At 42.4% G+C, this 12029-nt stretch overlaps 1 protein-coding gene across 7 annotated transcripts in view; it reads right to left on the bottom strand.

The window, feature by feature from the left end:
* Window positions 1-5885: 5885 nt before the first annotated feature.
* Window positions 5886-12029, bottom strand: part of ST6GAL2 (ST6 beta-galactoside alpha-2,6-sialyltransferase 2) — a 76741-nt gene continuing 70597 nt past the window's right edge. For 6 of the 7 annotated variants that reach the window (XM_045771617.2, XM_045771616.2, XM_045771610.2 and 3 more), the window contains one exon: window positions 5886-10727. In XM_045771617.2, coding sequence (XP_045627573.1) covers window positions 10456-10727 — 272 coding nt within the window. In that variant the 3' untranslated portion in view covers window positions 5886-10455. The remainder of the gene's footprint in view (window positions 10728-12029) is intronic. The other variant, XM_045771618.2, reaches the window with a different exon arrangement.

Raw genomic sequence — 12029 nt, 5'->3', positions numbered from 1 at the left:
GAAGTGAAGGAAGATAGATTGGAAACCTAAGGTGTACATGTTCATTCATAGCTCAGCAATTTGTTTTATTGTTCTTCAGGTATGTCATGGTTATAACTTTGTATTGAACACATATGAGGGACAGATTTTCTGCAGAAAGAAAGCTTTTCTACTATATCAGATGAATGTACATATTGATATTTGAAGGTTTCACAAAAACCTTCAGGTATGATAGAATCATTCAGTTAAAGCACAGTGTAAATAGGGACCAAGTCCCTGAACCATGATTATTTCTGATTTGTGTTTCATTCAGAACTCTCCCTTTCTTGACCTTCACAGCTTCAAAAGGTTGCCCACAGTCTTTGCTTCATGGTTTTCTTCTTTCATCACCAATGACAGAAGAAGCTTGGGGTAGAGGTGGGACATTGTCATCTCTCTGGTTCTCCTTATTCATATCTTCTAATTCTTTCATTAGTTTTAAGATTACATTGGGCCTGCCTTCATCAACCAGAATAATCTCCCTATTTTGAGGCCAGCTGATTATTCCTATCTGCAATCTCACTATCCTTTCCTATATGAGAATTCTTTGATGTTGTTGTTTACTTTTTTTTTTTATTGTAAACTCTATGTCCAACATGGGGTTTGAACTCACAACCCAGAGATCAAGAGTTGCATGTTCTCCTGACTGAGCCAGCCAGGCACCACAATACCCTTTGCCATGTAACATAACATATTCACAGGTTCCAGAGATTAGGGTGGAATTGCTGAGATGTTTGGTCACTGTATTTATAATTTTTTGAGGAACTGCCAAACTGTTTTCCTAAGCAGACACACCATTTTATGTCCCCACCAGCAATGTAAGAGTGTTCCAGTTTCTCCACATTCTCACCAATACTTGTCATGTCTGTTTTTTTCTTTCTTTTAAAGATTTTATTTATTTATTTGACAGAGAGAGACAGTGAGAGAGAGAACACAAGGAAGGGGAGTGTGAGAGGGAGAAGCAGGCTTCCTGTGGAGCAGGGAGACCAGTGTGGGGCTTGATCCCAGGATGCTGGGATCATGACCTGAGCCGAAGGCAGATGCTTAACGGCTGAGCCACCCAGGTGCCCCTCATGTCTGGTTCTTGAATATCGACATCTTTGTGTGTGCCAAGTGGTATCATGTGGTTTTGATTTACATTTCCCTAATAACTCATCATGTTGAGCATTTTTTCAGGGACTTCATGTCCATTTGTACATCTTTTGTATAGAAATATCTCCTCAAATCCCTTTTCCATTTAATTGGATTTCTATGCTTTTTTATTGTGTAGTTGTAGAAGTTCTTTATCTATTCTAGATACTAGATCTTTATCAAATATGTGATTTGCAAATATTTTCTCCCATTTTATGACTTGTCTTTTCACTTTCTTGCTGGTGCCCTTTGAAGCACAAAAGTTTTTATTTTGATGCAGTCCAGTTTTTATACCTTCAAATTTATTAATTATTTCTTCTGCTTGTTAAAATCTGCTTTTAGGCCCCTTTAGCAAAATTTTAATTTCAGGGATCATACTTTTCAACTCTAAAATTTCTATTTCATTATTTTTATAATATCTATAACTTTATTGACATTCTCTGTTTTGTGAACCAGTGTTCTTACACTTTTAAAAAATTATTTTGACATGGTTATCTTTTGTTCTTTGAACATAATTATAATAGCTGATTTAAGTCTTTGTCTAGTAAATCCAACATCTTTCTTCCTTATAGATTTTTTTTTTCCATCTTTGGGCTATACTTTCTTGTTTGTCTTATGTCTTATAATCTTTTGTTAAAAACTGGACGTTTTGAATTACATAATATGGCAATTCTGGAAATCAGATTCTCCTCCCTTCTCCATGGTTATTTATTTTTGCTGTTTGTTTAGTGACTTCTCTGGACTAATTATGTAAATTCTGTATTCCTTGTACGCAGCCATTGAGGTTTCTGCTCAGTTTTAGTATTCAGCTAGTGATTGGACAGTGATTTTCTTCAATACTTTGAACCAAGGTATTTTGCCTTTGCCAAAGGGTCTATACGTGTACTGAAGTATGTCTTCAACACTTGAATCTCGGGATTTTTCTGGGCATGCACACATCCCTGCACATGTGCAGTCTTCCAGATTCACAGGAAGATGTCAGAACTTTTTCAAAGCCTGCTACAGACATCTCATCCTAGTTATTTATTATAAGATGTTGGTCAGCCTCTTGTTAGCCCCAGCTGGTATCACTATCTCAGATAGCTGCGAAGTTAAAGAATTGCTGCTGGTTGTTTTCAACAAACACACTAGTGATAGGGCTGTTAGCCCCGGATGGCTCTGAGTCAGGTAAAAGAACTACAGTCTCTGAGAAAGGTGTTTTGCAGTGAGTTGCAAGAAAGGTCAAATAGTGATGGTTTTCTAGGGCTTTTGGGAAGCTCAAAAGCTGTTCTGACCCTCCAGTGGCTGCTAGCATTCTGGTTTTCACAGCTACCATAGTTGTGAGGCTGTTCAAGACTCTCAGGGAGCTGGAAAGAAAGAGAATAGGGCAAGTTAAAAATGCCACAAAGCTCACTGTTCTTATTGAGATTTAGACATTCTTCTTGAATAAACACTCCTTGGATTGTTGTAAGCCATTAACTAAGGTTAATGTCCTAATTTCTGTAAAATTTGATTCCAACAATTTCTTCCAGTGTTCTTGTGCTTTTATGGAGGGAGTGGATTTCTGGATGGCCTTACACGGACATATCACAAGTGTTCTTCTGCAGTCCAGAATTTAAACACAGCCTTGGGGAAGGAATGGGATTAAATCCAGGGTAGATTAGAAATACAATTTTTCATAACACCAGGATTTTTCCCCCCTCACATTTTAACATCCCAGAAGTTGAAACACAGTTTGCAATCACTATTTGCCGGTCAGTAGTCCTAAGAATTTGTTGTCTCCTTGTGGATATTAAAATTGCAGAATGTATCAGTAGCTCAGAAGAAAATCCTAAAGATGATAGTAGAGCACCTTTTATTTTGTACTTTTTTAAAAAAATTTTTATTTCTTTATTTGACAGAGAGTACAAGCAGGGGGAGCAGCAGGCAGAGGAAGAGGGAGAAGCAAACTCCCCGCCGAGTCCACCTCTCAGAGCACCTCTGGTGAGGCAGCCTCAGTATCATGGCTGCTAATTCTTCTTTACTGCCGCCCAACATGGCTGCCAAGGTGTCTGCGTGTCTCCCCCTAAGTGCTCTGTGCAGGGCTCACTCAAACAGGCTTCATAAATGAGAAGGAGCTCGGGTCAAAAGTGCCCTTCCCAATGGCTTCAGGCCAGCATCGTTTTTAAGATAGCCGAGGGACATGCTGTTGTTCTAATTCTCTTTTTTCTGCCCCCGTGTGAGGATCACAAGTCAGCAATGACAGGAAAGTATTTTTCAAAGTCATTGATTTTTCTTTTCCTTTTCCTTTTGTGATCAGCTTCTCAGCCGGCATCTCATTTTTCAGGTTAAATACTGTTTGGTTCTCCAGCATGATGTAATTTAGTTAGGACAGTGGCCGGGAATAGTCGATGAAATGCCAGTCTTCTAGGCCTGCTTTCTCTACACCACATAAGAGGCACTCTACTCACTGGGTGGGACACACATGGAGACTGGCTTCTAATAACAAAATGAAAGTTGTACTTGACTGACACATGCAGTTCAGATGCATTTTAGTGTTCTGGGAATTTAGAGAACTTGAAAAGCCTGGATCCTCTGTTAATCTCCATAATTTTCATAGCATGATTTCTTAAAATATTCAAACTATAACTGTCCTCCAAAGCTGAGCCCTTGGAGTATTGTGGTATGGGATACTCGAGTATTAAAGCAGTCTCTATAGTATCTAGAGAGACTGCTTTAAAAAGCCTCCCATAATGGTTCCAAGCATGGGCTCTGAAGTCAGACAAGGATTGCAAGCCAGCCTCTGTCATTTCCTGGCTGTGTGATTCAATCTGTGTCAACCTGTGAGACTCAACCTGAGTCTCAACTTTCTGGGGCTAATAAAATATCTACATTAGAAGGTGATTTTGTGAGGCCTAAATGCCACCAGCTACCACAAGGTTTGCTTAAATAGTTCTTGGTAAATTGTACAGTGGTTCCCTGATCCCTAGGGGATATATTCCAAGACCCCAGTGGATGCCTGGAACCAAAGATAGTACTCAACCCTATATATACTATATTTTTTGTACATACCTATGCATACCTATGATATTTAGTTTATAAATTAGGCAGAGTGAGAGATTAACAATAATAAATAATAAAATTGAACGATTATAACAATATACAGCAATACAAGTTATATGAATGTGGTCTAAGTATCTGATTGTGCTGTACTCACCCTTCCTCTTGTGATGATGTGAGATGATGAAACGCCTATGTGATGAGGTGAAGTGAGGTGAAGGACGTAGGTGCTGTGACATAGCGTTATACTACTATTGACCTCCTGGTGATAGGTCAGAAAAAGGATCTTCTGGCTCAGGGCAGTGGCTGACCTTGGGTAACTGAACCACGGAAAGCAAAACCACGGATGAGGCTGGGGACCACTGTATTTATAATGAGAGGTGGGCAAACCTTTTCTGTAAAGGGCCAGATAATTCATGTTTTATGCTTAGCAGGCAGACTGCAAGGTCTCTTTATATGGGGCAGCATAGACAAGACATAAACAAGTGAGCATGGCTGTGTGCCAATAAAACTTTATTTACAAAAATAGGCTGCGGACCACAGTTTACCAATCCCTGCTCCCGGAGGGGCCGGCAGAAGTTGAGTGCAGGAGGGTCTTTGTCCAGCAAAATTCTGTGCTCCAGGGTTTCTTGAACACATTTCAGTTGTAGAGCTCCCTTAACCCTTTGAGCTTTTAGCCAGGAGGCAGTTTTGTTTCTCAATGGGCACCTTTCCTGTGAAAATAGTTTTGAAGGTCCCTGGAGCTTAGATTTGCCTCGCTCTCCCTTTACCCTTCCCTGTTCTTCATCCCCATCTCCTCTGCCTGTTCCTCCTTCATCTCTGTGCCCCTTACCTGAAGTAATTCCTGGTCTTCCCCCCTCAGTCCTCCCAGGAGCATCCAGACACGAGAGGCTGCCAGCCAGCCCCCCCGGGAGGCGTCTCTGAGGTGAGGCTGGCTCCTCCCCGGCTGCCCTCTGAGTGTGGGGGGAGCATCCTTCTAATCAGGACCCTCGGAGCCAGGCCTGCGTTTTAATTATCTGGAAGCAGGTAGTCATCTTGTGGGGAAAGAAAAATGACAGGAACACAAAGGTGGTGGGAGCCCTCTGGACGCAGCACAGCTGTCGGCGGTGATTTATGTCTCCCCAGTTCCCCAGCTGCTCGCATCTGTCCTCACATCAAACACCCCAGCCCCTCCCTTCAAGGCTTCCTTTGCATTGTACCCAGAAGGCACAAAGGCCGGGAGCTTCTTTCGAGGAGCCTAATGAACCATTTCCCTTCACGCGGCCAGCATGAGGATCCCACGGCTAATCTGACCTTGTAGCAGGTTAAGGTGATTTCACCGTCCCTGGGCCTTCCTTTAACAGCTTACGCATATTTTCTAAGACCCGAAGCCCTGTCAAGCTGGGGATGAGTCTCCCAAGGCAATAAATTAACCAGAATGCTGGGCTACTAACTCCGCATCGGGGTATGGTAGCCTAAATATGCCTTTCCTGCTCGTTTCTGCCACTGTGAATCTTCGTATTTGTCCATTAGCCCTCGGGGAAGAAGACCGAGCTGCCTCTGGTCTCAGGCCCAGGCCGTGCCCATACTCACAGTTCGAGGGCCTGCTGCTGCTACCTCGTTTACAATTTTCTAATTAGCTTTCGGCTTTGTGCCATGTTCCCCCAGGGACGGCTCGTTTTTCTGCCGCTCGCTCATTTGTAGCTGCAACTTTTACAAATGAAAAGAGAAACTTCTAGACAAATGAAAACATGTTTTATTTACAAGAGAAAAGTCTGTACACTGTGTATACATAAAAATATACAAAACCAAAATAGAAAATATCAAAGGTGTTAAAATGTATACAAACACTTTTTAAAATGTGACTCCTGGAAAAACCTCAGGCCTTAATTAATTTGAAGAGTACACATTTCAGTTTAAAAATTATCATACAAAAAAATTCCCAAAGCTGTTAAAAAAGTTCACTGGTTCCCACCGGGAAAACTTCCTAAGTATTTAAGTAGCGTAAAACAGGATGCGTGGTATCATAAATGTCAGGTTTTTAGCATTACCAGCACAGTTAACTCGTTTGAAACCTACCTGGTAAGAAGACTGTTTTCCACAGAACCGATATTCAGTTTTTTCCCCCGCTAACCTCGTAAAAGCCGTGAACTATAATAAGTAACCTTCTGATCAACGTTCAGCGTCCCGTTAGGCATCCGACGAGGCTACGATGTTCAGGCCATGGTTCTACCCACATGGTGCCTTTTAATATCTCTGCCGTACTTCTAAACACGCCCAGGGTGTGCAGAATATCAGTGTGTGGGAACACAGAATTTTTTTTTTTAATAGAAGGGCATATAACGTTTGCTTTCTTCTATTAAAACATTGGCATTTGCATAATTAAAATAAAATGTATTGTAAAGGTTTCAGGAATAAAGTTTGATGAAAAAAGACAATATAAAAGCAGCCATGTGTGTAGATACGTATATATACCATTATATAGCTATATCTACATGCACACTTTTATAACAAAAGTAAGAACTACAGCAATGTCCTTAATCGTGTAAACTCTATCGTTCCAAGCTTGTAGAGGAATATGCTGGATTATTATTTCTTACTAAAAGGCTTCATTCATTTAACAAAACACGAATCAGAACTGACATTTTATCCTTGAATTCACAGAGAGATACCTTTCGTTTACTAATTGTGTAAATAATGCCCAAGTGACTAGAACATGCAGAATATTCTCACAATGGAAATGTCCAGAGCGTAAAAAAACAAGTTTGAACTCAGGCATATTTTACCTAAGCAGTAATTTCTAAACAAAGCTGACCTCATCGGCTGTAGCAACCGAGCAAGAGCTCTAAGCTATCAGAAAGTGGGAAGCCTAATCGGACACTATGACAGAATATAGAGACTATTTGGCCTGTCACGGAATTCTCCATAATCCACCCCCCCCCCACCCCGCCCCCGGCCCCGTCTCTTCCTGTCGCTAAGCAGAAATGGGACCAGGTCACTTTGCCCACCAGCCTCAAACACATGCTGTGTGAGAGGCCAGAGAGAGAACTTTCATCATGTCATCTGTGCACAGAAAATACTTCCATCATATGTCATTACTCACATGGGACTGATCCCACTTAATGCAGCCAAACAGGGCCTAATTAATTCAGTGGCTGCAAATGTTCCTGCCCAGAAGGGTCAGCCAGCAACATAAGGTATTAATCTGTTCCACCAGAATGAACTGGCTCATAAACACGTCACGGAGCACCCCCGTGGTAGCTTTCAAGAGTTACTTTTATTTCCCAGTTTTGAAAATGCTAACGATTATTTCAGCATCGCTTTGTCCAGACGCTACAGCTACAATGACAGATGATTACTGGTGACTTCAGGATTGATTAAATGTCTGGCTCAGAGGCCGAGGGCACAAGACACTCGAAGGGCTGTGACTGACGCAGGGCTCCCAGAGCTCTGCATCCAGGCAGAAAGCAAAGACCCAGTCATTGAAACGTGTGCAAAAGTCCCTCACGTGGCTTAATACATGCCCTTGATGTTGCATGATGCAAGTATTCGACTTCTAACTGACCACATCTTGGCCAATGCACAAAGTTCTTGATCAAAGCAGCCCTGCAAGGCCTTAGTGGGGAAGGTCAGGTACACAGGGCCGGCACTGGTATTCCCTGCAGACAGACAGCATTAGACACCTGTCAAACCCCACCCTCATACGTGGTAGAGGGACTGGGGAAACTAGTCAGGGAGAACCTAGATAAAGGCAAGTTCTCATTCTTGGTCAACACTCGTTTGTTTGTGATAACAACAACCGCCACAAAAATGGGGTGATATTATCTTGGGACACCTAATGGCTTCGGTTGCACCTTAAAGATTGTAACAGCGTCCCTTCCAGAAGTGGATGGAGCATTTCGGAGGGGCGGAGCCTGGGAGAAATGCACTAGGACAGCATTTATGGTTAACTACTCCAGGGAAGAGCTGCGGGCTTACTGCAGTTCCGTAAATGTAGCCTAGAAGGACTTAATCAATGCCTGGCCAAACACTGCCACTTAGGACCGATTCCGCTAATACCAGACGCAGTCATCATGTTAACTATAACTGCCTGACATTTTTGGGAGGCTAAACAATTCAAACTTTCAAATAGAAGAATGTCCAGCCACACTATATTAATATGTGTACCACATTTTCTGAATGTTTAACAGACCCTGATTCCCAAGAGTCTTTAAGGCCATAATAAATTCAAAAATTTTAATTAGATTTCCTTATGCTCTTCAGTCTTTCTTGTAACGTCAGTGAGACTGAAAGGACCTTTTAAAAGTACATGCATTACAACAAAATGCTATTTAAAAGTCTTTGAAGTGTTTTCTGGGGTTTTTGAACTTGAATATTTATATTGACCCCCAATGAATTTTCCTCTAACCAAGCTCTTATGTCACCAAAGGGGGCTGTCCTGGGTAATAAGGTCCAAAGGAAATCCACCAAGAAGACTATCAAAAGAACTTCAGTGTCGTGGACGTTTGAAGGCAGAGCTGGAAGGTTCAGATAGTAGCAAGGCCATGGAAGGACTGCTCACCAGGCTCTTAGCTACCTCACAATTGAACTCCTTATTCACTACAACATGGGGACAAGACTAAGCTCTTTCAGGAAACCAGAGAGAAAAGTGGCTTGACTGTGTCAGTCCACACATAAGCTAATGTGTAGGAAAAAATTATTGATTTCTTCTCATAGATCTGGAAAGCAAGCTCTCAAAATGGGCTTCTAGTGGATGCTGTCATGATTGAAACTTTTCTATTACTCCTATACTTCACTATTATAATAAGCCATAGGAGATGCCTATTACCCAACCTGATTTCTGGGGAGTTACACTCACCAAACAGAAGCTGTCAATTTCTGTGAACCATTCTTGCTCAAGAAAGTAGTTTTGAGAGCACTCAGGAAAAAACCAATCCTGGAACAAAAAAACTTTCCCACTAAACTCTGCTGACATTCATGCACTTGCAAGGGAGAACATATTTGATTAAAAAAGATTACATAGAAAGATGGCATGTTTAATGTATTCCAAAATGTTTCTGTTTCACTACATTCATAGCAAAAAAATTGTCTTTCAATGTATCAGTGATAAAAGTTGAGATTAAAAACAAAACAAAACTGATCTGAATATAGCTAATGTATTGGGATGACAACTTCCTCCCCTCTAGCTGCCTTTACCTCTCAAGCATACAGGTATTTTCCTTGTTGTTAAAGAGCAACGTTTTCACACAATTTTATTTAATTATATGGCTTATATGTTGCTGACATAAAACATATCTGTGAAAACAGGGACAGGGTTCCTCAGTATCTGTCTGCAGAGTGAAAATCTAGTACATCGTTGCTGGGGTTCCAGCAGCTGATATTGACCTGAAAGAAATCTCCACGGAAGAGATGGGTGTGCATCCCCAGAAGTGCTGAGTGAAGGCTCCGAGTTCCCTCCTTCTAGACTGGAAGGAGCCCTCCCGCCTGGGGGAGGGGGTCGCAAGTGTCCGTGGGTGTAACTGTGTAAGGGCTGTGGGGAGGACTGGCAGCTGAGGGGTACGATGCAGGAAAGCTGGAGCTGGGAACATGCTGGTCCCGGGCCACCCTGTGTATTTACTTGCCCGAGTAAGAAAATACTGCAGGAAAACCAAAGTGTCCCCTCCGTAGTGCCATCCCAGGGTTGGCTTTTTCTTGGACTGCTCGAGAGGCATGCTTTCTGGTTTTAGAAATCTGTGCTGGCACACAAAGAGCAAAGCTTCCGTGGGCAATGGGAACCAGAGCAGGGGAAGGCAACAGTTTGCAAACATGTGCATCTCTCAACATATATGAGGGATTTAGATGTTAAAACAAACACATCCGAGTGGTAATTCAGATGCTTGTCATACACGCTCGGATCTTTAATAATGAATGAATGAACGAGTGACACATTAGGTGCTCAGATACGGTAGCTCAACGTGGGTGATAAACCATTTCATATCAGGTACATCAGTGAAACCAGCCCTCGTAAGGGGTGCCCATGGCATGAGAAAAGATGAAGATTTCTGGAGGTATAAAACCCATTTGTCATACGTTTGCCTCTTTTTTTTTTTGCATCTTTCTTGAGCATTTTTTCCTTTTAAATTCCATTTCTGTATTCAAAGCAGTAATAAATACTCAATGGCTTAGAAAAAGAAGAATTCTCGTGGCCACCGCTAAGTTCCAGTCTACAGACTGAAAACTACATTGCCTAAAATATCTCTTCAAGTATTCTCCTGTGACTCAGAGTAGACAGTAGTACCTTATTGCACATCGATTCTCAAGAGCCCCTCCTCAAGAGGGCGGACCGGCGGGGTTGGGCGCGGGGCAGCGCACGGCCCGGAGCCCGGGCAGGACCACCTTCCCCTTGCGGTGCAGGTCGCCCTGGGCGCCGGTGTTCAGCCGCTGCACGAGCAGCTTCTCGTAGAGCAGCGGGTGGTAGGCGCCGAGCGTGCACGCCGCGTCGTAGTACAGCTCGTGGTAGTGGCACAGCTCCGTCTGCCGGATGGACGGGATGTATTCATACACGTGCACTTCGCTGCACATGGACATCATGATGAGGATTCCTGCCGAGGAAAGAAAAGTAGAAGCCACTGAACAACTCCAAGCGGGAGGGAGGATGTTTGGGAGCGCGGTGGTGGGAGTGACCGTAGCAATGCACACTTGCTCCGCACTCCGTTCTTGTTACACATTTGCAGCCTTAGCACCTCCAGCAAGCGGCCTGTCTGCTGTTCATGGGGTGCGGGCGCCTACTGGATGTGACACTTACACATTCACGCATCTGGTTATTGGGGGGGGGGCAGCCAGAGAGAAGGAGGCAATGTACTGAACTTAGCAAGAGGACAGTCTAGTGAGTGACAGATTTGCATTCCCCAAATTAGAGTATCGTGCGCCACAGTCCACAGGCAGGCCCTGTTCTCATTTGCAAGAATAGTTTCCAAAGAAACAGGTTAGAAAAAACTGACTATAAAATAGTTGCTTGCTTATAACTGATGATAAGATAGTTGTTTGAATGGAAAGAGATGGAATTGGGGACGCAGAGTTTAAGATTCATATTATCAAAATTATTTATCTCCCTGGAACTGTCAGTATTAAAGTTGCTTTAATTTCTTTCTTTCTTTCTTTCTCTTTCTTTCTTTCTTTCTTTCTTTCTTTCTTTCTTTCTTTCTTTCTTTCTTTCTTTTCTTTCTCTTTCTTTCTTTCTTTTCTTTCTCTTTCTTTCTTTCTTTCTTTCTTTCTTTCTTTCTTTCTTTCTTTCTTTCTTTCTTTCTTTCTTTCTTTTTAATGTTTCAAACAGAAAGCTATCAAACCTTATCCTCCCTGAGCAAATCTACTTCTTGATCTAGAAGGGCTAAGAGGCTTTCTTTTTCCCCAGCACCACCAACATCTTTCTTAATATACTTTAAACTTTAAAAAACATACATGCTTATCCCTTTTATGAAAAAGTGATACTTTCTTATGAAAAAACATAGTCACAACAGTTAGTTCCTGATAAATGGCAACATTTATCTGCAGAGGACAATCATATTTCTAATTAATCAACCATGAAAATCTTCACAAGCAGAAAAAGTCAGGCATAAGGGCCACTGGGAGAGAAGAGAGAAGGGGCCGAATTTTGCCTGGGGGTCCAGAGGAGTTGCTCAAGGAGGTGAGCCCGAACCTCCCAGCCTGCCTGGCACACAGGAGAGGGAAGAGAAGCAGAAGGGGTGCTGGTCCACAGGTGACAATGGCATCCTGTTTAGAAGCCTTTAAAGGTGTGACTTGAGAGCCATGACATAGTATTGTGGTTGAGACTAAAACACACTCCTAACAGAGAGAAGGAGGTGCTTCAGTTCAAATTCTAAGAAGCAAAACTGTCCTCAAGAGCT

Source organism: Ursus americanus, chromosome 7, assembly GCF_024610735.1.
Source record: "Ursus americanus isolate L20-20 chromosome 7, mUrsAme1.1.p, whole genome shotgun sequence".
In the NCBI taxonomy this organism is placed as follows: domain Eukaryota; kingdom Metazoa; phylum Chordata; class Mammalia; order Carnivora; family Ursidae; genus Ursus; species Ursus americanus.
This window is presented reverse-complemented; position numbering and strand designations above follow the sequence as displayed.